The sequence below is a fragment of the Phymastichus coffea genome, unplaced genomic scaffold, assembly GCF_024137745.1.
Source record: "Phymastichus coffea isolate CEN01 unplaced genomic scaffold, Cenicafe_Pcof_1.1 PCOF00053, whole genome shotgun sequence".
NCBI lineage: Eukaryota > Metazoa > Arthropoda > Insecta > Hymenoptera > Eulophidae > Phymastichus > Phymastichus coffea.
The window spans coordinates 1,506,620-1,533,154 of record NW_026706864.1 but is presented as its reverse complement, the minus strand read 5'-3'; the positions used below and the strand labels follow the sequence as shown (position 1 = coordinate 1,533,154).

Here is a 26,535-nt window from a genome sequence, read left to right as displayed (position 1 = left end):
CCGTATACAGTCCTATCATATTTTTTAATACCCACTATATTTTTGTATTTATTTTCTAAAATTATTCTAAAAAAGAAATCGATTAAAAGAAATAATTTGTCCATACTATCTCAATCAAAAAAGTCTGGCTTTGGTCACTCTGCCAGATTCTTGATCAGACTTTGTATTCTTCATTCAAAAATAATTTTATGAATCATCCATTTTTTCTAAGGAATATGAAACATTATTTAATTGTTTTTGGGTATAAATATATTTATTAATTTTAAATAATCACGTGCACTTAATTTTGATCTACTAGTGTAATCAAGTGCTTTTTACGCGTTTATTTGTCATTTGTACTAATATACAGTTTCATGTGCTTGAATTAATCACAACTATTTAAAGGTGAAATTATAAAAATTCTAAAATACACCATATATATAAAATAATTCTATGCTTTGACGTAACAACATCCATCGACATTAATTGATAAATAAAAATTCAATTAAATTTATATTTTTAGATTTAGTTGTAATTTCAAATTTAATAACGTAACAGATTTTTAGATGTTTAGCTATAGGTAATGGAAAGTGCACTAAGTCGTTTTTCCTTTTTCGTTCTCTAAGTAAATCGAACCGTTAGCTGAGCCTGAAAATTACATTTTTGTAATTTTTAATACTAAACCTACCGACATATTATATATACCTATTTCTACCGAATGACGATCAAATAACCACTTTTGAAGTAAACAATTATAGTCTTTTCTAGTTGATTGTAATTAATACAGAATTTAGCATAAACAATAAACACAAAATAATTATCATATAATAATTAAAAATTGCTGCTGGATGAATGCTGGATGAATGCTAGAAATTAATTTCGTCTCATTTAGAACAGTGCTTTTCACAAATTAAATTTCAAAATTTTCACTCTCAGCTTACAACGTCACTGTCATCTTCTATCTATTGATCTGTCATATTTTTGACTTTATATTTATATTTATAAATTTAATTTCAGGAAAATTTTTCAAGAAATCATACTGTACTATATTAGTAGAAATCACTTCACAGTATTTCGTATTAAACATCGATATATGATTGTCTTTATTGTTAATTATATCTATTCGAAGTTAAACTCGATAATATATGAATATTCAACAAATATATATATGTCCCAAGAATTTAAACGCATTAAGATTATTTATATTATTTGAAGAATGGGCTGTTGGGTGAATATAGATTTTATTCCTTTTCTGAAGCCTACGAATTGTCTTATTTTTTATTCTTTCGGTCAATCGATAATAGTTCAAACCATTTATTAGCACCGATTTGCTACTTTTGCTACCAATTATCGCTTACTTACTCATAGATGCCGTGACGAATAGTACCCATGTGACCGCATAGTTCAGCCAATCAGATCACGAATAAACTGACTTTAATTTCAGATCCATCTCTTCTTTTATAAAAAAAAATTAGAGACAATAGACGTGCTTCACGCGCCTTTACCTTCTTTTTCATTTCTTGTCATATTGATTAACATATTTAACGTAATAAATTCTTTTTTTCTTAGGTGGATTTTTTAATATTTGTTACAAAACACATATCACAGTGGAAAACTTGTATAAGTAAAACAGTTTAGCGTATTCCAAATTCATGAATTATCACATCGAAAACTAATATAAACAATTTCTATAGTTCTTTTCAACTATACGGATCAAATTACTATTAAACGTTTATCCTACTCTTTTAATAAAGACTACGATATTGCAACATTTTTTTCAATCTTACATGTTCAAATATCAGATTATCGCGCATATATGCTGCCATAACAGTATATCACGTGACTATATCTCAACCAATTAGATCACGATTATAATGCTTCAATATGTCATCCATCACCTTTTTTAAAGGGAAAAAAAGGAGATTTTGATTTTTTGAGATGTACAAAATTTTGCTGTTCAGCTCATGCAAACAAATATTTATTGTTTCGATTCATTAGGATTTAAAAATAAAACTACCAATGAACACGTAATTAAGTATATTCTGTACCATGCATCAAATATTTTCAAATATTATTCATATTTAATAATCAATAAATAATTTGTTCAACATAAAACGAGGTAAATAATACGTGTCAGTATTTATTAAAAGAACAATAGTCTAGGTAAAATAAGCCAAAGTTTTTCTAGTCTTTCCAAAATTAAAAATAAACGGCCTAGCATAATAAAAAAAGTCAGACTTTTGAAAGATTTTTTAATACCGACATTGAAATGTAAATAACAATTTTATGAAACCATTGCAAATAGTAATAAAATAGTGAGTTTCCAGAATAAAAAAAGAACGCAAAACAGAGAGTAGAGGTCAAAAGAAAATAGCACCAAAAATTATGAATAAATAAATGTTAGCTTTGAAACTTGAATCCCACAGAGTATTTTTGCAACGAAAATCCAATCTCGATGCATGACCTATCAACACACGCTAAACCGTCGTCTATTGTGCAGTAAAACAATAGTTTCTAGAACTGCAAGTGTAATGAAAGCTGGCGCTCGGGGGGCAAGTCCTCTCTCTCTCTCTCTCTCTCTCTCTCTCTCTCTGCTGGAAAAAGGGGCAAATAGCAAGTATTGGGCGATCACGCGCGGTGCGTGCGCAGCGCGCGTGACCATTATTGCAATACGTGCCTCGGTCTCGAGTGCTCCTTTATGCCCTGAAAACAATGCAGCCGCGAGGCTCCTCGAAGCGCCCACGCGAGGACCTTCGCATTCGCGGCACGTGGGAAACTTTTTTTTCGCGGCAGCGTTTCATGGCGATTGCAAGTATTGATTTTGAGCTTCTCTTGTTTTCGTTATTGTTGGTTAATTTGCTTTAGTTACGAGCAGCATAGTTACGAATATCAAGGAGACGGCGTATGATCTGCTCAATAAAAACGAGATCTTGTTCAAACAAAGAACTCCAATGACAATTCCATATAAAAAGACAGTAGATACTGCAATTTCGATGCGATTCCAGCAACTTTTACGTAGCAAAGAAGTGTTCACGAATCTAGAATTTACCGAAAATTCTTTTTCAAAATTATAATAAAATTCTTATCTGTCTGAATGCGACAGTATTATGATAAATTTTATTTAATCACTATCGGCCACTCGATAAAGTTTATATAATCTTCAAGTCCATTCAAATGACAAATAAATTATGGAAAGTCAATTTACGTTGCAACATATTTATATTTTTAGCTAATGCGAATAGCAATTATCAGTAGCTCGTTATTAAATCTGATTATACAAGCTGTCCATTTCACATCAATAACGTACACCTAACGCGAAGCCAATCATATACATCGCACTTCATAACCGCATACGAGGTAATTAACCAACTTCATAAAGCATTTAGTAACTAATAACGTCTCTCTACCAATTACTTGTAGACATCATTTAATTAATTAACAATGTGAAAGTAGAAACGTACAGACGTATACGGAGTCTAAATGCCGCTAATCAGCATCAAATATGTAAATCCGTCGAAAAATATCCTTAAAGAGCGCGTATATACATCGAAAGAAAATAAATAACAAGCCATTCGTAATCCGATGCCACGCGCCGCGCCGCGCTTCCCGACCATTAACTCGCCGCGATACACGTTAATGACAGCGATCGCGTAAGGGAAAAAGAAGCTTCGCGGCAATTTGCCGACACGTGCTGCTGGCACGGCTGCTAATACACGCCCCCTGCTGTATATCCCGACGATGGCTTTTCGGGGTGACGCGAGGGCGGCGGACGAACAACGGGACTTAAGGGATACGTATAGCAGCTTCTTGTTCTTTTTCTTTTTAACTTGGATTGTTGTCTGCGGCACGACTGCGAGAGCTTTCGGAATATGATTTCAATGACAGACCCCGGGGGATTCTCTTTCAGACTGATTAGCAAAACGAAATGTCTTTTCGCACGTGCTCAATTGTCTTTCGGTTCGTTAATAGCGGCATGCTTGCGAAAACGTCCACGTCAAGTATAAGTGCAGCATGATATACACGGCGGCCTGGTATTTAAGTAGCCTGAGCGACCTGTGGCCCAACGTTCACCTCTCCTCCGGGGGTCGCCTCAGGGGGGTCTATTGATCACGCGCTTCGACATCCAACCCAGAAAAAACGTCCAGCGAGCAGAGGCTATTGTGCGACGTTCCCGTTAAGGTTATTATCGGCAGCAGTGAGAAAGCTGCTGAGATTTTGCGCGCTGTGTATGTCTTTTAAAAATTAACTCGAGATGATCCGACAGTCAGTTCATCGCATAGAATTATCTCAGTTGAATTACATTTTATTAGATTATTTAGCCTACATACGTTTAAAAATATTCAATTGTTATTGTAAATATATTTACTCGAAACATTATTACGTACACAGATATATACGAGTATGTTCGTAAAGTGGAACTTGCTTTCAATTCCTTTCAATTTTCGTGAATTTCAGATTCCAAAATTACCGAATTCGACGAAATTAAAAAGATTGACGTTATCACAAAAAATACATGCTACAGAATATAATTGCTCTCATACATTTTGTTTTACACGGCTGTAACTTTTAATTTAGAATTAAGAGTCTCCAAAAATAAAAAAATAAAATATAAATTGTTAATACGAGTCGAATATTCAATACGCAGATTGCTACTCTTTTATTCATTTTCTCGACTAATTTCTAAAAGGCTCGAACGGATACTCCGAAGTTTAAACAAAATAGTTATCATAAAATCATTGTAAAATCATTGACTTTATATAATCGTGTGGAACTCGTAAGAATTTCAATCTTTGCCTGGACTTGCCAACTGATATTAACAACGATTTATAGTAATTTATTAAATGAATTAGACGGCTGCCTGAAATTCCATAAAAATGTTTTACATAATAATACAATAATACGCAGAACCAATGTTCTGCACCGTATAAAACGTTATCCAACTGAGATTCCATAATCGATGGTATTCTGAAAATCATTTTAAAAAATTAGAAAAAGTAACGAGCATTAAAATCTAGACAGGAAGTGAAAATAATGATAAGCCGGCAAATATGATGCCAGCGATATTGTCTTTCTTTCTTGGATGTAGGAGGCGTGTAACCCTTTAATAAAGTTATTTTAAAGAAGCGAATCGCCTCGGATGCGTCGTTATTGAGCCTGAAAATTCTCGGCGCGTAAGCGATCCTTCTTTCATAAGAGCGATAAGCGCCTTGTACGGACGTCTTGCCCTGGCGTTGGATGTCTTCATCGTCATCTTCTTCGCATACTTCGTAATTATGTGGCGCTTTCGAATATTCAATCTTACAAGCACGAAGTTTCAAGATTTACCTTGGTACAAAAACATTCCGATTGTTATTTGCCGTGTTGGTATTTTGTTCTCCAATTAAATCGATGAAGATGGAACAAACCGATATTCCAGTCACAGTGCACTGTCACTGTCCTAGTTTATAACGACAGATTAGTTCTTTTTTAACCCACCGAAATTCTTCAGCCTGATTGGCCTCTTTACTATCGATATAATGACATTTCACATCTGATTAAACAAACATGAAAAGTCTTGTCAGCGCCAAAAAATTATCCAACTCAATAGCAAAATTTGAAAAAAAAAACAACGAATAGTGTATATAACCAGTGTGAGCTCTCTCGCAGTATTGAAAAGAAGGCAGAACACGAAAGAATCCTTTTTACCGAGAATCGCGCTCGCGTTATTGATTAAAAACTAGAGAACAGATAGCCGGACCGTGCGATAGTTAAAGTTTTCGGCAGCCTGGTCGTCGCCTTTGGCCAATTAAGGAAGATCCATGTGTCCTCCCCGAAGAAGAAGAAGAAGTAGAGAAAAAAAGGGACGGTAGCCGGTATGTTAATTAAACGTCCCGCTGACCCGATTTCACCCGGGTGTACATTCTTTTTCCACGGGACCGCTGCTTCGATTCGAGGAACCACGCGCGTGGAAAGGACGTTTTTTAATGAGAGAGAATCAAGTTAGTCGCCTGATTCGACGATTAAGGGGGGCAACGATAATGGTGATTGTAGGAGTGGCTGTAGCAGCATACACGTCGATGATTTACTAGCAGTACAGAGAGATATTTAGGAATCTTGATCGCGGTCATTCTTCCGATTAGCGTGTAATGAAGTCTTTAGCTTCGTACTTACGACCTTAAATCATTATTTTATCGACTGGTGACATGTTTTTCAAACTCCAACGAAAAGATCAACAACCGTAGTCTTAAAAAAACAACCGAGGCAAAGAAAAATAAGAAATAAAAAGAAAAAATGAAGAGGGATCCGAAGCAACAGCAACAGCCCCCAAAAAAGACAGAAACTCGTTTTCGTTTTCATCGCTAATTAGAAGACGCGCGGCCAGAGAGTCGAACCTCCTGCTTGTTCGCTCGCGAAAAGACTGACTAGTAGTAGCTGAACAAGCGTCCGCGAACGACACATCACTTCTGGACATATGCGTGTGTGTAAGACTTCATGGGCGGCCATATTGGATCGTGATAACGGGCGCCACAATACAATTACCTTTGAAGGGACGAGGAGAAGAGGAGAGAGGCCACCCGCAGCTGAGATAAGACCGTATGTGAGTCCCCCTCCTTTCTCTATTTTCTATCTGACCTCCAAGGTCGGGTGGTCACGATTTCCTCACCAAACGATTTTTTCCATCAAGCGAGACCGAGGGATAGATGATGAACCTTCGAGCGCGGCGCGTTATTGTGTGATTTTATCGACAGATATTTTTACCTTCTTTGTTTAACTTGCCTGATGTAATAGTCTGCTCTATAGATTTGCAGAATGCTCTCTTGTCGATAGTTGGGGGTATTTGGTTTGATGCATTTTCAAAATGCCGAAAATACATGTAGAATACCAATAACCGGAAGATTTGAACAAATATTGTTGAAACATCAGTCTTCTGTCGAAAATATACTGATTTAAAAATTGATAAACTGCGCGCAATAAAAGCGCCATCTCGCGATCGAGAGCTCCAAGTTGTGACTTCAAATAACAGCATTTTTATCTGCTAAATTAAAATTGGTACGAGTGCGTGATGTGAAAATCTCTATTGCCAAGCGTAAATTTCGTCCTGAAAATCGCGATAGCCTAACAAGTTTCTTCGACTCCCTCCTCTCTCAAGCTGACAACCATCAGTACGACCAAAGTATCTCCAGGCCATACGCAATTCTACGTCAAATGATATCCCAATGTGATAAAAGTCGAACGGCGAAAAAATGTGCATATAGGCATTCATTCGAAGAGCCATCTAATTAAGACCTCCTCAATGCCGATTGGCACATCGTGCGATCAGATAAATCTCACGCTCTCATCGGGTTTCGGTAGACCCACGAGCCGATGCAAATACTTTTACCCCAAGCATACGTATAAAAAAAATAGTTTTCTATCTCGTCCTCATAAAAATTAAGGCTAGGATAGATGCCGGAAAAAGTAGGCGAAAGAATGCCCAAATTGGCGCGGTTCGCCTCTTCGCCCGCATCTTCGGTAGCTTCTTCCGGAATTTAGCGCTTTTGCGTAATAGTGTAGTCCTACTGCCGTGGGACAAGGCTTTGTTTTGTGGGTTTCGTATAAATCAACGGCTCATGCGTCTGTGTTTATATAAAGCTTTGATCGAATGTTTTACGTTTTAAATGCCTTGTTATAAAACCAAACCTCCGTGTATATTCTATCCTTCTATTATCTCATTTTCTCCAGGTTAGTGTACTACACTGCTGCTGCTTATTGTGTATTCTTCTTCATCGTGGTTATCGTTTTGCGCTTTAATCAACGTGTTTACGTAATTTTTGTAAAAAAAAAAATTATGAATAGAAACATTAAAAAGAATTTTTTTTCCCATTTAAAAAGACACGTAACAAGTTCAGTACCAAATTGACTATTCGCTGTAATTTGATTGGAGCTGAAACACTTTCATGTTAGCTAAAGCGTATTTTGTTTAAAACAAACCATACGAGATTGAAAATTCGCAAAAAATTGTTTCCAATTGAAATGACGGAGCTTTACGCAGAGAATAGAAAAGGTCATAAATCACTTTAAAAAGCGGTGTACACTATTCATCTCGCAAAATATACACGCGTAAGCCATAATAACTTTTTTCGTTCTTAACGTTGCCTCGGTTGTCATTAGTTATTCAAAACGCTAAAACAAACGTTCGGCCCATGAACGTCGTAACTGATGGATCGCCTGGTCTCACTCATGCCCCGAGGCGCCTCTACTCGGAAGAAACTTATATAGGCTCGCTTGAGTTTTGACCATGAATAATATACCCGCTCGCAATTATCCATTCGCGCGTCGGCGCGGGCATAGGTTGCCTCTTCATTTTTTCTTCTCTCCCGTTGGTTATTACAATAATACTATCAGCTGATTTACCGGTGACCATTTCCAAAGCCCATTCATCCTCGCTTGTTTGTTTTAGCATTTAATATAAATGTTGATTTTCGCCAATTTCACTTTGGAAATGTAATTACGAATATACTTCGAGTGAGAGAGAGAGAGAGAGAGAGAGAGAGAGATCTTTTGATAAATTGCTATTCGAGTTTCGCTCGGGGCGCGGATATTGGAAAAACGAAACGCATCCCTCGAGTGAACCGCGCGCACGACTCGAGCGCGAAACAATCAATGAGAACCTCATTAACTCGCGCACTTTAAACGATGCTTTGCTGATCATTGACAATATGTTATTGCCGATGTTGCTTTTCCAAGCCATTTGTGTTTTTTTATCTTACTTGCTTTCCTGTGGGATTCAGTGATTCCTGTATAGCCTTACATTTTGTCGATTCGTTTATTCATTTTATTTTTCTTTACTTTCGGTAATTTATTGATTTTACTGCATATCAATCATAACTGTAAACAAATAATATATAAAAGTTAATCAGCAAAGTATAAGATATTATAAATTAATAATAGATCGTTATTTACTTGGATAATAATTATACAACACGGCAAGGTCCACGTATGTTCAGACGCACCTGTTGTCGTACTCCGTAAACTTGTCTTCTTGTTCATTTGACCGTTATTCAAATTTAATGCAGCTTTTAAAATCAAAAGAAAAAATCTATAATATATCCCGTCACTTGAAACTAAATGACTTGCGTAAAGAAAAAAAAAACAAGAAAAAGCTGCAACCCTCAGAAAAAGGTTATTTAATACATTCAACTTTCCAGGTTTCGCGCAATAAAAGGGCAACCTAAACAAACTCGATAAGCCTGCGTATAACAAACAGTGGGCGGAGGAGGTAACCCCATCGTCAAGATTGAGTTATAGCTTTCGAAAGAGCTGCTCCTCCGAGAGCGCGCGATGGAATCGCTGATAGATGACTGCGAGAGACTCTTGAGTGTGTAGAGGTACCTGTGCGCGCACGCTAAGCGCTAAAACACTACGCCTACTCGTTTAACTTGTCCTTTTTTTTGCGTATACCTGCCGCGAGGTTGATGACTTTTTTTATCTTGCCGGCTAATGATTTTTCGGGGTCGTTGCATGATAATTTGACTTTTTTATTTGGCGAGATTTATTAAGGCCAAATTACACAATTATTTTCAATTAGCTCCGACGAATATTCGAATCACCGTAGCCAACCGAGGACTACACGAACTATCGATTTACAATGAAACAAGCTACTTGTAATGACATTTGAAAGGGAGCAAAAAAGAAGAAGCAGCAACGGGCAACGCGCAGAGAGAAATTTATCAGCGAGTGATTGGAAGCCGAAAAAAGGGCTTCCAGAAAGCCACTCGGCGCGCCACCGAATTAACGCGCCTAAAGTGGCCTATCAGAATGCTATAATCGAATTTGGACTTGTTCTCCCTCTCACGGCTGCATTTGTGGACGGGACGAAAATTAATCGATCGAATCTTAAAATTTTTTTTTCTGCGCGTTTGCAGGACGAGAACTCGGAGAGTTTCCATGGCGACCTTTGTCGAGACTCGACTCTTCACAATGGCTGTCTTTTTCCCAGGACTGGCGCGTTTCCGAATCGATCGTATCTTCTTTCTTAGAGCGTACATACTCGACTCTTTCTTTCGCGTTATATGCATTTTCCGCGATGTTTTCTGCATTAACGAGCGAAAGATAAGAAAGCCGCTAGCGTGTGCGTTTGCATTGTGCAAGCTACGCTGGCTGGTCGTTTTTATCATTGCGAATCGTAATGATGCTGCTTGTGTCATTTGAAAGAGATACGCGGAGCGTCAAAGGGGTCGAAGCAGAGAGGCACGAATAACTGTAATCTATATGGCTGAAAATGCTATTTGTCCGCGTCTGGAAAGGAAAGAAAGAAAGCACGAAAGAAAGAGAGAGAGAAAGAAAGAAAGAAAGAAAGCAAGAGAGAAAAGGAAGAAGAAAAGAAAAAGAAAGAGGATTCCCGCTCGGTTGTATCCTCCCATCCGCGCGCGATTGTCGCGGGTCCCATCTTCTTCTTCTCTCCCTCCTCGATATCGAGCTACATTATTTACAAGGGAGGGAGAGAGCACGTCGTCGCGGCGGACAATGCGATGCTGCTGCCCGCCGCGCGGCCATCTTTTCCTCGTTCTCTTTTTCTGCGCCGTGTGTCCCTTTGGCCGCGCGCGCAATTCTCGCTCCATATGGAACAGTCTGCCTTCCTCCCGAAGGACATCCTTGCGGTAGCTTCTTCTTCTGCTTTCGGTCCCACGAGGGACACACGCCTATATATACCGCCGATTTATATAATCTCTTCTTGCGCATTGTCTTTTTTAAGGGCTGCTGCGGCCTCGGCTTTTTTCCACTTGCTCGGGGAGGACATACGTACAGGCATTTCAATGTGCTATATAAATTTGTTATCGTGGCTAGACTTACCGCGAGATGTCGAAACGTTTTGTACGAGAGTATAAAACGTGCTTTCACAAACGAAAGGGATCGCTGGCAGTCGTGCATTTTGTCTTCCGAACATTTGCACCACAGTACTACTATATCAAATCTATTTCAATGTGAGAATATATATAATAAATAATAATAATTTAAGTTGGCGCAAGATATCACAAGGAACAAATCCAAAATAGATACAAATTTCAAATCGCTTAAAAATAATCATTAATACTTATTATTTTTTTGTGAATCCACATTTTTTTATTACAGCCTTACTGAGTACATGTTTTCTGTCATTTTTAACGTATTCAAACAGTCACCGATTACAAAAATCTGAATATTTCAATAGCCCCAATCAACGGGATCAAGGAATAAATCAAAGATTCATCTGGGCATAAATCACGAAGCGCTCGCGGAATAGATAAATTTGAATTGAACAATCCGCGCGTGCGCGCGCAGAAAGCGCGAAGGTGCAAAAACAAGACTTGCGCGCTTCCTTCTCCACGCGCACGTTTTCTCCCGGCGACATCTACACACACGCGCGCGCATACATATCGAATGGCAAACGGAACGAGCCAGCTTGGTATATAAGACAAAAGGAGTAACAACGGCAGTCGAGCCATTCTTTTCGCAGAAGCCACCATCGCGAACAAAGAATCTCGCTCTCACTTTGGCGAAAAAGGTCAAAAAGGCGGATAACACGAATAAGCGATGCGCCGGTTGGATAATTCGCGAAAAAAAGGGACGGTAGCTCTCTCTCTCTCTCTCGCTTCTTCGTGTGTGTGTGTGTGTGTGTGTGTGTGTGTGTGTGTGTGTGTGTGTGTGTATGTGAGAGAGAGAGAGAGAGAAAGAGAAAGAGCGCGTGTGGAAGGGAGAATCTCCTCTTGGCTTCTTCGCGTGCTCTGGACTTTTTATTTCCTTTATCGATCGGTCTGCCCACGAAAATCCCACGTCGCCCAAGATAATGCGACTATCGCAAAGTGCTTTCTGCACTTGCCGCTTGAGCTTTTTTCTTTTTTTTTTTTTTTTGTTAAGGTCGCAAGCGGACGCTCGTGACTTTTAATTGATAATGCCCATTGACCTTCTTTTTTTTATTATTCGACTCGTGTTTTGTTCGTCTGCGAAGGAGCATTTCGTGGCGGGGTATTTTTCAAATTCTCTGCAAATGTTTTTCTTAATCTCCTATTTCCAACGAAGTCTCTCACGGATTTCACTGAAAAAGTCCTAATAAATACTCACATCTGAGGAAGTTTTCCATCCACTTGAAGCATTTCCTTTTACGAGCTAATAGCGCTCGGCGTTTCATTTCTTTCTTTTTTTTCTGCTCGGAATGGAAATTCGACCCCGATTTATTAAGGCCGCAGTAGCATCATGGTACGGCGCGAAAAACTCGGTGTATATAAATTAGAGCAGTCAGGAATTGAGATGAGAGAGAGAGAGAGAGAGAGAGAGAGAGAGAGAAAAGGCACGTCAGCTCCGAATCATTTTAATGGATTGGAGGTTTTTTATACGCTCCGAGCAGCAAGAGAACCAATTGCCTCGGAGACGCGACGTGAATCCTTAGAGAGAGAGAGAGAGAGAGGGGGGCGGTACGACTTTAGCTTTTGCTGCCGGGTATGTATGACGTTCGCCGACTGAGATCTGGTCTTCTTTATTTTTTCGTTGCAATGCGGACGTTTGTCGATTTCTCGAGAGATTTTGTGAGTCATGAAGGATGTTTTGGCGGAAATTTTCATGACTGTGCCAAAAGAAATAACTGAAAAAAATACATCGAACGTCGCTCGTTAATTCGTTCAATGTGGTATTTAATTTCGATAATAAAAAATGAGTTTGATCGAGGTGAGCAACGGGCGCATAAATGACCGAAAATGAACCAACTTCTGCAAAGCATTTTCCAAATCAAACACTCGTGCTGTAAACAGTCGCAGAAAAATATCTTGTACATGCTCCATCGAAGGCAAGATGAAGGAAGGTTTTATATGTACAAGTAGAGCCTGAAGCCCGACGACGACGAGCGAAGCGTTCGATGAAAGGGCCGAGCGTCGAGAAAGAGAGAAGTCGGGGACTATCGCACGGACGAATCGTCGCGCGAAGGGGACGGATCGGCTTTCGCAGCAGTTCCGATAAAAAAGCTCCCTTCGAACGGTCGGAGAAGAGATGCGTCGAATCGTTTTCTTTTTTATCCTCCTCGCGCGCACACGTGCGTGTGCAGTCTGCCTCGGCAGCAGACTTAAAATGGAGAGAATTTTTGCAAGGAGGTGAAAGGGGTCAGAGCCGCAGGTGTGTCGTGCTGCAGGAAGGAAAAAAAGTCACTTCGCGCGTACATAACTTTTTGTTTTTGACAGACCTGAAGAAATATTCTTCTGGCTCTCGGAATTTATTGCTGGTTGATTGTTTGCTCGCCTAAAAAAGTAATTGGGATTTTGATGTTGCCAAGTGCCTTTGAGAGTTCAACGTAAAACTGCGATTAATTTTTTAATTCTCTCGTTCGGCGCGGCGAGCTTGTCAGTATAACTTTGCCGATTCAGCTTTCGATGAGTTCCTTTTGAAAGAATTAAAAGTAGATTTGGAAAAGAATTTTTTAAGAATTTTTACAATGCCTAAAAAGGATCGTTTTGCTCCACCTGCTACGATACCTGCAATAACCGTATTGTAAAAAGGCCTGAAAAGCCTACCGACACTTTCAAAGACGTATGCACGAAATTGTCGTAGAAACGCGAACAATATCGGCATAAAACACGCGAAAGCCCAAAAAGCAGAAAAGCAAAAAAAATTGGCAGTAGTAGCAGACAGAGGGACACTCGTGAGAAAAAGGGGGGAAAAAGCCCGACGGCGGAGAGAGAGCGAGAGAGAGAGAGCGAGAGAGAGAGAGCGAGAGAGAGAGAGAGAGAGAGAGAGAGAGCACGCGAATGGAAACGAGGAGGAGACAAGGGCGCGGTCGTCGCTTCGCTGACAGAACAAAAGGCCGCCTCGGCGAAATGGCGCAGAAAGGCCTTCCAAACGGTATACTGATTCTTTGCAAATAAGTTCAGCCTTTCGCGAGGATTTGTTTATAACGCAATTGAATTCGATCTTGCTTCTTTTTCTGCTTGCCAGCGGTCCGCTGAATATTGAAGGAAGAGGGTTGTCCACGCACACGAGTTTACGAGCTTTCGATTCGTGCCGCTCGGCTTTCAATTCGATTGCGAAAGCGTCTTGCTGGCCGAAGTCGCAACTGTCGTTTTTAAATATTCCCCGCAAGTCGCTGGAGAATTTCATTCGATCGATCTCGACTTACGTTCGGACGGGGATGAGCTTGCAAGCGAACTTGAGAAATGCGCTCGTCGCTACAACTGTAACAACTGCAACAACTGCGTGCGCTTTCGTGCGAAACGCAGATTAATGAGTAAATTTATCAATTGGCGGTTCGTCATATTTGCAAGCACGTCGAAGAAAAATACAGAGAAATATAAGCCACCCAAGTTCATGTATACAGAGCGAAACCGTTACACGAGCTTGCCCATAGACGGTCGTCGGGTAAGAGGCTGGCAAAAAAAGGGAGCGAAATTTTTCATTTGTAACTGCCCACCTTGCGATATTATACCGTAATCCGCGCACGCACGTTGCGCAAAAAAGAGACTGGACGCGTAATATGCAAATGCGCCTCGGTTTCGCGGGATCTCGTTAAATGAGGTGTGCGTGCCCAGAGAGTTCTTCATTTTGCGCGACAGCCCTTCGTGCATTCGGGCATATAGATTGAAAATTAACTGGCGCACACCCACTCGTTCTCCGCGCGCGCGTATTAGCCAATTCGATGCTAATTAGCCGCGCTCCCGGGTCATTGGTGCGCGAGCGACCTTCGCTTTATTACCGCGCTAGCAGCTTCCTCGGCGGAACGGTACCGCGCCGCGAGAACGAGAAAACAACAAACGAGCTGCTCGAATTTTAACTGGCCTTCTTTGGAGACTTGTTTGTTTAAGCAGGCTCCCGCTCGTTTCTTCTTTTTTAATGCCTTCCTCGCTCGGCTTTTTCGCTTCCCATTCATGCGCGCTTCCGAGTTGCAAAAAAAAACTTAAGTGTATACTTCCAGCTGATTACTACCTGCCGCTCAAATGATCAGCTGTTGGTCGGCGTTCGTTTAATTTGCTTGGGCCGAGGACTTTGAAGTTGGTGGAAGAAAGCTTGCTCGTCTTTTCGTTTCTGTCTATTGGCTTGTATTTTCTTTAGCGGACATTTCATCCAGTGTAACACGTAGCGTTGAATAATGCTCAAAAGTAGTGCGACCAAACGAACACTGAGAAACTCCATGGCTTTGTCGCATGTACACACATCTCACATTGAATTGAGCGTTTTTTTACAAACTAATTGCACGGAAAAGAAACTCGCTCTACAGGTTAATGTGCCTTTGCCTTTTAGGAACGATCGCGTATGCGGCTCGTCTAAGTAATATTTCGATATATATATAAGTTGTATTTACAAAAAAACATCGATAAAACGAAAAATCTTGCCCTCATATGGATCAAACTACACGACGATTAATACAGATTATCCATCATGCACGAGGTTACTATATGCGATACATACTTTTCATTATTACGCAATGTTTGCACTAGAAAATTATTTAGTACAATATTTTTCAAATTTATCTATACACCATTCTTGTCACGCGCACGTTATACGAAAATTATCTATCTTCTAAGCCTTTGGTAATTCGGATATGCATGGAACTATATTTTTCATCACTTTCATCCTCCTCCGAACATTCTCGGGAGAACTTTCTTCTTATTTATGCAAGACTATATAAACACTAAAATATTTGTGCTTTACATTATGGAAAAATGTTGATCCTCCGTATGAGAGTGGTGGTTTCGTTTGGACTGTTTGTAAAAAATCGACTTTTCAACTTAAACTTCGCAATTAATACTGATAACGGCAGTTGTCACCAAGAAAAAAAAACTGAAATGATGTTTTAGTACCCCTCAGTCTTCATCGAATGTACATAAATCTATTTTGGTCACGGGTTGTGTATCGAAAAAAATCGCTTTCATTTACAGGTAGATACGTTCAAACCACGAAATCGCGTTCGCCGGCTTCCTTGTCGGCACAAAACCGATGTCAGTAGAGGTCGGCAAAAGAGACTTGGGACGAATGCAAGTGATGCAACGCGTGAAGTTCCTCCATCGACGTCGACGGCATACTATTACTATCGCTAAGTAATCCTGGACCACCAGAACCCAAGCCAGCAGGTGAACCACCACCGGTACTCGTTGATGCCGGAGTACCTGGACAACCACCAACATTACCGCCTAGACCTGGGCCATTGTTGCTGCCTGTGCCGCCCTCTTGGCGCATCATATTCCGTCGCCACTTTGCTCGTGCGTTTTGGAACCACACCTGCAACGGTTCGTTACGATTATGGTAAGCTTTTCACTTGGCTTTCTTTTACTATCAATTTTTTTTCTAGATCAATGATCAATGTCAAGTTCAAAATTCATACCTGCAAAACTCTTTTGGACAGTCCAGTTTTCTGTGCCAATTGTTTCAAATCTTTGGCGTCGGGATTCTGATTGATAGCAAAGTAACTTTTCATAGTACGCAACTGATGATGCTTGAAACTGGTACGCATGCGTTTCGTTCTTTGACTTTGATGGATGTGACCACCAGGCGATCCTGCTGAACCATCATACGCAGTTAGAGATTCCATAGACGATGACAATTCTGTCGGATGAAGTAGCTCTGAAAATTCGACGATAACAAACTTTTAACAATTTTTAATTGCACGTATATTCTTGATTTAAAAAGAGAATTGTTATTTGCCCGCTCGAGTTTACAACGAGTGTGTGCATAGGGTGTACAATCCGTCTTTGGGCAAATACTCACATCCCCCCTTCGTTTTCCTTTGTGTACCTAATACTTGTTCTTCTATTGTTTTCCTTTACTACTGTTATGATTGTTTCACGGGTGTTCGACGCGCGGACATTGAATATTCATATAGCGACGGTTTTTCCTTCAATGTTTGCTCACTCTAAAAGAAAAAAAATCGTCTGCGTATTCTATATGTGTTTCTTCCGCTCAATTATACGAGAGTGTGTTTGCAATCCGTTCCCGTGTCTTCGTCCGTGCACTTGCCAATTACTTACGTGAACGCGTATATCCCCATTCCCGTCTTCTTCTATTTTCATCGACGGTAAACAGAATCAATAAATTCGTAAACATTCGCTTCTGTGTATCTGCTACTCCCTGGTCGAAAGGTAAAATCGCGCGATTCATTTTTGCGTAATACGCTTAGCTTTCGATCAAACAGATGTACAGATTTTTGTCAGTGGTGCAAACCACCGTTTGCGGATCAACTACATGTTTTTGTTTGATTCTTTGATGGACATTTTTTCACGTTCGTTAGTGTTACACTAATTTTTGTGCAAAAAATATGATTTTTTTTAAATCAGTGGTTTCATGAATTATTCTCTACTCATATTATCGTCGAAAATTTGATTTGTACAATAGATCACAATTTCTCTCGTTGAGAATTCATTATTCAAAATTGTACGAGTTATAAATTCCTAAAGATCCGATTGAATTTTGTATTGTTGATTGAAAATTGCCTATTCACAGCACTTGAATCGGATATATCTTAGGAAGTCTAGCAAACAACCTGAAAAAAACATACTCGCTGATTGCCTATAATCTTCAATTATAGGGTGGAGTTTTTTTGTTATTCACATTCAGCGTCTCGTGATAAAAAAACTACAAGCTTGGCAAAACAATCGCCCAAGAAAGAAAATTATGATGAAAGCGTGGCGCGTCCAACGAGTTCCTCGAAAAGCATCACCGCCTAAGCGCGCGCGCGAGTGCGCGCGTGCGTGTGACAAGCCCAGGAAAATCCAGCCTGCATTATATGTAGGTGCAAGAACGATGGAGATCGAAGAAGCAGAATGCTACCGAGATCCTTTTGGCGGCGACCAATTACAGGGGCAGAAAAAAAAGAAAAGAAGAGAAAAGAAAAAAAAACAACCGAGCAAAACTTGGAAGACGGAAATGCGCGCGTACGCGCGCGCGGAGCGCGACGATTATAAAATGAGTCGCGCTGCGCGCACGCTTGAAGCGTTTTTCCTCCCTCCGGAGGCAAGAAAATTGACAGAGACGATGACGAAATGAGATTCCCGGAGCGACACGGCACCCCGAGGCGATGAGAAAATATCAAGCGAGGGAATGCGAGCACGTCGAGATCCTCTCTCTCTCCCTCAGCCATTTTGTCGCGGAGACCGCTCGAGCCGCTTTTTTTTTCATTTTCTTTCTTTTTTTTTTGCGCTCATTGTGCGCGCGTGGTTAACAGCTCTGGCATGTTGTTTGCGATTCAAGGATTGCCGACCGAGGTGTTGGATCTGATGTTTTGGAGTAAATGAGGCATTCGAGGGAAAATTGCGACGACGACAGCAGATATATGTAATTTTATGGCTCCGCTGCATTTTATAAATTTTTCATGCGCCGCGGGCGTAAAAACAGCCTCTCGTTCAAATATAACAAACCGGTCTATAAATTTATTTAAACCAAATCGTTTTCTCCCGCTCGGCTACTCGATCGATTTCTTCCGCTCGGGCATTCCTGCCATATTTCGCGCGCGCGCACGCGCATCTATCACTATTTGCGCTCCCTCTCTCGCTCTTTCTCCCACATCAGCAATTGTAATACAAGCGGTACTTGTAAAAATCTACGCCGGTTTCCAACTGCGAAGAGATCGATCTCTCTTGGAATTTTCACGAGAGCTAAAATCATCGTGTAAAGCTGAATTATAAACAAGTACGTACATGAGATACCGGTTGCTTAATTTTTTTCCATTGTTTATCAACTACACGCCGATTCGTAAACCGTTGAGAATTATTTTGACAATATTTGCTGAACCAGCTTTGTCATATTTCAATTAATACAATATTCAATGTGAAGATTTATTAATATTTATTAATTGATGGTGATGGTCACCTTTTAATAGAACACCAATCCTAGAAAATATGTTGCTACCAAAGTCTACAATTTTTTTGTACGGATTCCGTGATAAAATAGTACATTTTATTTGGCATTCTCTTATTCGATAAATGTTGGATATTTGATTCTCGAGTGAGACGCTTCAAATAAAACGCTAATCTTCAAAACAACTATAATCCAATCTAACATATAATTTTTTTCTCGTTCAAATAGTCAATATCACTTCTCAATGTGTATGAAATCTTTCCTTTGGCAGTGTCAAAGGTTATAGTTAATTTGAGAGGAAGCTTGGAATACTTAGGATTCGATTGGCAGTTGGTATTTATTTCTTTAAAAACTCAATTTGAAGCGACCCGTTAACAGCCAATCGGCATACAAAAAATAAAGAGAAAAAAAGAAAATAAATTTGAGCATTCCTTCCCTTGGATGGTAAAAAGGAGACTTGGACCATAAAGCATGTCCGCTATAACTGCATGGTAGCTTGGCGCATATGCGCATGCATAACCGCGCTCCGGTGCCGCGCGTATACGCACGCGCTGCGAGAGAGGTAGGGAGAACGAAAGAAGCGAAGTCGCAGACAGTGATAGATGGGAGATGCATCGATTGGTCGAAACACGCGAGAGCGCGCAGAAAAGAATGCCGACTCTCGGCGACCAAAATCAATGGCCGCGCGACTCTCGCTGCTCGCTTTTATCATCGAAACTTTGCGCCGATGTTGAATTCAAGCGAAGCCGGCCTTTTATCGCGAGCGAACAAATAAAGCAAAACAAAATCAACGCAGTTGAACGTACGGTTGCGTGGAGCGAACGCCAAATAAGAATGTGCCAGTGCAGCACTCATAAAAAGCATCACACGTATATAAATCAGACGTCACGTCGTCGTCGCGTGTATGTATGTGCATACACGTCGTCAACGAGCGAGCGGCATCCGATACATACATGCATGTACAGAAGAGGCCCTCGCGCGCGCATGCATACGTAACATCCGCGAGAAATCTTCGTTGGAGCACACAGGTACACGATGATCGATCGGCTTTTCAATCGAGAACCGCGCGGCGAAATAATGGCGGCAATAGCTGGCTCCGCAAGCGAATTATTATTCGTACGCGGAAAAAGTCGATGCGCATTTATGAATACCAGTCGGTCGACGTATGTGATTTCTTTTTTTTCTTTTCATTTTGCCATTTGGTTTGTTTACGCAATTGCCGCGCACCTTTTTCCCGTACGCCGTCGCCCCTTTCCTTTTACGACGACGTCGCCACATGCTGGATGCCGCATGCCGCCCTGAATTATTTTTAAGATGCACTTTGCTACATTTGAATTTTCATGAGTTGCGATGCGGTATAAGGAAAATTTGTCCTGGGCATTTCTTGCTGGGACGTCATATGGTGATACGGCGATCGAGTATCGCACGCTTCTGCCGCGGTGGAAATAAAAAGATATTGAGTTCCCTGTCTGCCAATCGTAAAAAGAAAGCCGCACTTATACCGAAATCGTAAAATAAATAAGCTCATGTTGTAAGCGCACATCGACAATTAAAAAAAGAATCGCTTGATAAACGATATCTTGCCATTCGAAATTTCGAGTGTGTAACGCTCTTTAAACCCATAAGTGTGATAAAATTCGAGTTAACGAAAGACTTTTATGATTTTCTCTCTTAACAACTTAATTTCACCCAAGGAAAAAACCGTTTTTATCGAAATGCCTATAAAAAATAACGTTGATAATAATATTTTTAAGAAAATCACGTAAAACGCATTAAATTTCCGACTGATTATTCTGAATGTTATCAACATTATCGCCGCTATCTTACAACCGTTCAATATTAATTTTATGTAGGTAAATCGAAATATCCTGTATCGCGTATTCTCAAAGTTTCATCTTCCGAACAACTCGATCCAAGATCTTAGCAAGGCAATCATTTCCATAACCTTTGAGTTCAGCTTTGTTGGCTCTAGCGAGCAGCCGAGAAAATTTTTATAATTTTGTTGGCCCCGACAACTTGATGAACGAACGAAAATGTAGACTTTGCAGTTGTTCCACGAAGAAAAGAAAAGAAAAGAACGCGATGTATCGCCACTCACCAAGAGCGCCAGCAGCGAGCCTCATCGTGACAGGCAGTTCAGAACCAGTCACTTCGGACAATTTCCTTTTCCTGGGTCGTCCCTTCTGCACGCCACCAGCAGCAGCACCGGCGCCGCCAGTACCCGAGGAAGCAATAGGACTCTGCTCGGCGCCACTGTAGTAACCTGCTAATGGCGAGACTCCCGGCGACGTTAAGTCCTCGATGCTTCCCGTGGTACTTCCGTAGTCTGTCGCGCAACAGATCAATTCATAGTGTGGCCTGTAACACGACGATCAGCGACATCGACAGTCATGGAGAGATTCGGTTGCCCGCTGGCCATTCGCTTTTTACCTGCAATAAACGAGACCGTCTCTCTGACCGAAATGATCGCCTTTATTGAGCGGTGTACCGCAAGAGGCGCACGTGAAACAAGCCACGTGAAAGACCAAATCGCGCGCACGCATCACTAGCTCCGTTGCCGAGATGCCGGCTCGACAGCGCGAACACCTCGTCACAGCGAATAATCTGTTGAGAGAAGTTTAATTGATTGTTTTTTTTTATCAGCTTTTCTGTTGTGTTTAATGTTTTTAATAAACATGAAATAGGAAATTAATTCTCTTTCGATAATGTTGTTTAACCAATGAATAACTATAAACCATAGGTTTATCAGATCGATGATGTTAAGAACTCGAAATGATAACATCTGCTGGAATTTATATTCCTTCGCAAAGTCCTTCGGATAAATATTGCAGGCGAAATTCGACGCTATCTAGCGGTAAAAAAGGCAAAAACAGAAATTACGATTCAAGCCCGGCATTGTCGACGAAATCTCACAGGAAAACAAGGAGGAGGCCTCGAAAATATATGCTCGAGTTGTGTGTACGTGTGCTGCGCGCGTGTGTGTAAAAGACAAAGCGAGAGTAATGTACAAACACGAGCAGAGTTAAGATAAAGACAAAGGGCGGGGAAGCTCGTAGAATCTATTCAGTTTCCGCGCGCGATGTCGCGATGTCGCAAGAGAGAGAGAGAGAGAGAGAGAGAGAGAGAGAGAGAGAAAAAATGAAGTCGACGACGACGACGAAGGAGAAGAAAGGAAAGAGAGTAAACCGTTGCATATTGCATGGACCGCCGCCGTTTTCTCCCCGTAACGAAGCTCAGGCTTCCTACTTTGTCCCTGCCCCCGTCGTCCTTCTTTTCCCATCGATTACGATTTTCTCTTCTGCGTTCCAATTTTTTTTTCGACCCTCTTTCTGTTCGAATAATTCAATATGACGCCAGAGGCTTTTTGCCCAAGCTTAATTAGTAGCGCCGGCGCAAAATAATCAATCTGTCGAGTGAATTTTCAAAAAACTTATAACAGTTTTTGGCAGGTTTCGGCCATTAGTCGACAATTTGTGTGGTCTCTCTCTCCAAGCAGCCCCGCTGCCGCTCCTATGCAAATTTCTCTCAATAAATAACCCCCGGTGAATTTGGACTCTCCTCTCTTTCGCGCCACGCATTAATTCCTGCGATGCACATTTGGCTTTATTGGTTTTCGCTGTTTTTGCCACCCTGCGCCAGATTCAAACGCAAACGACCTTTTAGCGTCTTCTTATGCCTGCGGACTTTTGCCTCCCTCTCTCTTTTTGTCTTATCGCCTTTCGATAAATAGCAGCAGGCCAATTTTCTTTTTCTTTCATTCGAGTTAAATTGGATGGATAATTATTGTGATTAGTTCGACCAAAATCATTGAAAGATTCTTAAAACGACCACAGCGGGAAACATTTGGTAATTATCATTGCATTCAAGGAAAAAAAGGCATTTGTTTTCAATCTCGAAAACTTATTTTAATTAAATCGCGCAGTTCAATCAACAATTTCTCTTTTTAAGAAAACTTTTTTTCGTTCGAAAGCAATAATAAACTCTTTCGTAGAGGTAGCAATACAGTAAACACATTTTTCAAGTTATTGAGTTCTTATTTCGAGAAAATTTATTTATACCTGGAAAAAAGTTTTTACCTATGAATGATATTTATTAATAGCTGGTTCAGTGGTTAAAACAAAGGTAGATGTTCGGTTGTTTTATTCATCTGGAGAAATTTTAAAATAGTATAAAATACCCTAATTAAAAACATAAATTATTGATATATTGTTCGGAACTTTCATGTTTTAAATTGGCGGTTTGAGCAACGGCGTTATGATTTTCCAGATTAACTTCATGCATTATGCCTGACTAATTTTGACTTTTACTACTAATTTCAACAAAGCATCCAGTAAACCATCTCTTTACCATTCTTTCCACCGAGCAAAATCTTTTTCCATAAATGTTTCAGAATAAAAAAAAAATAAAAAATGACCTGTAATAATCCTCCTTGCAATATATGTTGCCGTCCCGTGCGAAGCAGGTGAGTTCAGCGGCAAGTGGAATACGACAATGACAACATCTAAGACAATCGCAATGCCAAGCTCGATCAGCGGCGCGCAGATACCATCGCTCGGCAATTTCGTGGCCACAACCGCCACATGCCAATGTTAAACTATTTGGATTGTCCTGGTGATGACTGACTGAGTTGGCCGCGTCGACGGCTACACCGCCGCGACTTGCGTCCGCCGGCGGGCTACCACAGCCTACTTCCTTCAACATTTTGCCGACGATGACACCGTTGATTTTCCACCCTGATGATCTTTCGTCGATGCTTGCCGTGATGGATTGTGAGTGTGGCGTTTCATCTTTGAATTAGACGACAGATCTGTTGAATGAAAATGTGCCATGTTTATTGATCGTATATAATTATCAAGCATATATTTGATATTATGAAGCTATAATAAATGGTCAAAGACGCCGATCGAGCAGCCGAATAAGTAATCTCGTGTTTGTCTCATTACAATTCGACGATCGTTCTTTCGCTCAACCCTCGGCCTCGCTCCAAACCTGAAAGAACAAGAGAGAGAGAGAGAGAGAGAGAGAGAGAGAGAGAGAGAGAGAGAGAGAGAGAGAAATATAGAGCAAAATACTTCTCCGAAAAAGACGTACAGGGGTTGGCGGAGCAAGCTCTGCGCGACAGTAGAAGTTCAAAAAGTCACTGGAGGCCGATTTAATTACAATCGTCCGCGCCGAGAAACCGGATACACTTCCTTTACTCCTGCGCTCGGCCGCGCGAATCTATGAATGAACGCGAGCGAGCGCGGGGGCAACCCGTTAATGCCGCGGTAGTAAATCAGTTGGGAATCGGCCGGTAGCTAATTAGAGGGGACCTTGCGCGCGAGCGTGCGGCTAAGTGTTTTCTCGTGGCGCTCGTGCCTTTCCTTTTTCTGCAGCCTCCCGAGAGCTCGGTAGCTCTCTTGTAATTCGAACCTTCGAGCTTATTTTTTTCTCTTTTTTTTTTGCTTTTCAGGAGGTGCTACTATACTACTACTACTACTGCGCTACGCTTCTCCCCCTTTTTTTTTCCTTTTGAAGGTTTCTCGAAGGTCGTTTTGTGGGCTCGACGGTGTCAGAGGTTAAAGCTGCTTTGCGGACGATCCGCGGATTTCGGCGCGAGAATTTCTGATTGCAGGCACCTAGGAAATAAATCGTCGTTCTTTGTGCATCCTAAAAATTGAAATAAATGGCTATTATCAGACTGAGCACAGCCATGCTTAAGTCCCCGCAAAAAGGAATAAAGTCCACGAAATGATCGCAAAATATACGTAGAATCCATAGAAGCTTTTTCTTTCGCTCGTATGGATATATAAATCAAAGTGCCCTAATCGATCGAGAGTATCTCTCTTTCCTCGTGGTAAAACAGATATCCCAGTAAAACCTCCTCTCTCCCTCTACCTGTGCCTTCGCGAGAACAACAAACAACGAAATAAAAGGAAAGAAGCAATAGACGAAAGAGAGGGTTGGCGGCCTCTCGATCTTTTTTTTTCGTGTGTGTCTCCTCTCTGCCGAGAAATTTTAACGATCGTCGCGTCCTTTTCCCTCACAGCAGCAGTAGCAGCAGCAGCAGCAGCAGTCGAGATGCGTAAGCCGATAGACACGATCGTGTGTCTGTGTCTCGATCGGATTGTGCGCTCAACTTGTTTGATCTGCTTGAAGGATTGATTATATATTTGTGGCGGATTCGTGTGTTTGTTGATGTGACAATGCGCTTAGATATCTACGTTCGAATGCGCATTGTTTTCGTATTGCAGTATCAACTCCTGAAGCACGGATTGCCCGTGAAACGAACTGTGAACCGAAGCTCATGGAAAGCTTGCAAGCTCCGCCTTGAAGTAGTCCTCTTCGCATCTCGTTCTCTCACATCTACACACACACTCGCAATCGTTGGCAACTTGTCACTGCCGCTATCAGCACTATGATGTATACTCACCAATGTCAAAGCAAAAGAGGTAGAAGAATGTTGGCGCGCAGTGGTAAAAAAAGATCGTATTGTATGTACGTAACTGGCCAGCTCGGTGCGCCGCCGAGTACTGATGCTGCGCATCGCGCGCCACCGACACCGAGAGAGAGAGAAAGACAGAGAGCAAACGCGGGGGTGGGCTTCGCGCGCACGCGCCCTCCCTTTGGCAGCCCACCATTTTCTCTCTCCTTTCCTTCGCCGACTATATGCCGTCAACCACCGATGCTCGCGAAAGCCTTAATGAAATCTCATTCCATGCCGGTGACGCGCAGAGTGGATCAGGCGAAGATCTACGTAATCGAGGCTGTGAGACTGTTACGACGGAGTGCGGATTGCAGGTGAGTTGAGATCTGTTTGTCGAGGAAGTAGTTTGAGTGCAGACATAGCTGAAACATTGCCTTTGTCAAGTTGTAGAAAAAGATTTTATATTGCCTCTAAAATGCTCGTTCGCTCGGACAGAGGGCCGCTCGCAACTTGCAACGCTCTCGAAGACGATAACAGCAGCAGAAAGTCCAGCACTGCTTTCAGACATCAATGGCACACCTACAGTCATTGTCATAAATTTTATATATATATATATAATTACGAGAGGTACGAGATGGAGACGGAGGGAGGATAGGGACGGCACAATGATACGTCGCGCACAAGGGGCGCGTCCCATTGTGCACGTGTCTCTCTGTAACCGCCGACACATAGACAGGAGCACGCGCACACACACACGCACGCACGCACACGCAGAGGAGCACGAGAGACGAAGGTGAGTAGCCGCGTGGTGGGGGGTCGCACGAGGCGCGGCTTTCCGGCCGCTCGCTCGATACGTTCCGTGGACTGCCGCGCCGCCCAATGGAACGGGGATTGGTCGCGCTCGACTTCCCACGCCGCCGAGTCACCGAACCTTCCTTCTCCTAACTTCTCCCACTCTTCCAGCGAGCCGGCGATCGTACACTGTACATTACCTTTTTTTTCGAGTGAGTTGCTGCCGCTGCCGCTGCTGTTATACACTTTACCAGCAGCACTTTTACTTGTGCGGTTGTTGCGTGCAGGGATGTACTCTCCGAAATGCATTCTATTTATACTGCGGATTTTCCGAGTTTTTCACGGTTCGGGCAAGGACGAAGTGATGATTGGCTGTCGAGAGAAGTATAACGTACTGATTTGTCAATGACTGTCATCTGTTAGGCTAGGAAAAGAAATTGCAACTGTACAATGGCATGACGTATTTGTCCGAACTTGTGAGATTTTAATACTTTCGTATGAACGCAAGATACAATGATGCGAGAATAATGGTATCTTCATAAATAGGAATTAGGCCGAATACTACGGTCGTATGCGTTCAAGTTGTCAATGTT

At 41.4% G+C, this 26,535-nt stretch overlaps 1 protein-coding gene across 1 annotated transcript; it reads right to left on the bottom strand.

Annotated features, from left to right (window-relative positions):
- Positions 1–13,624: 13,624 nt before the first annotated feature.
- LOC131665582 (LIM/homeobox protein Lhx9-like) lies at positions 13,625–25,244 on the bottom strand. Its single transcript, XM_058937571.1, has 6 exons — positions 25,157–25,244; positions 23,159–23,551; positions 21,175–21,348; positions 20,843–21,102; positions 16,277–16,515; positions 13,625–16,173 (listed from the first exon to the last, which is right to left on the bottom strand). Exons 2-6 carry the CDS (start codon positions 23,443–23,445, stop codon positions 15,895–15,897), a joined length of 1,239 nt encoding a protein of 412 aa, XP_058793554.1. The 5' UTR covers positions 23,446–23,551; positions 25,157–25,244; the 3' UTR covers positions 13,625–15,894.
- Between the last annotated feature and the right edge of the window lie 1,291 nt (positions 25,245–26,535).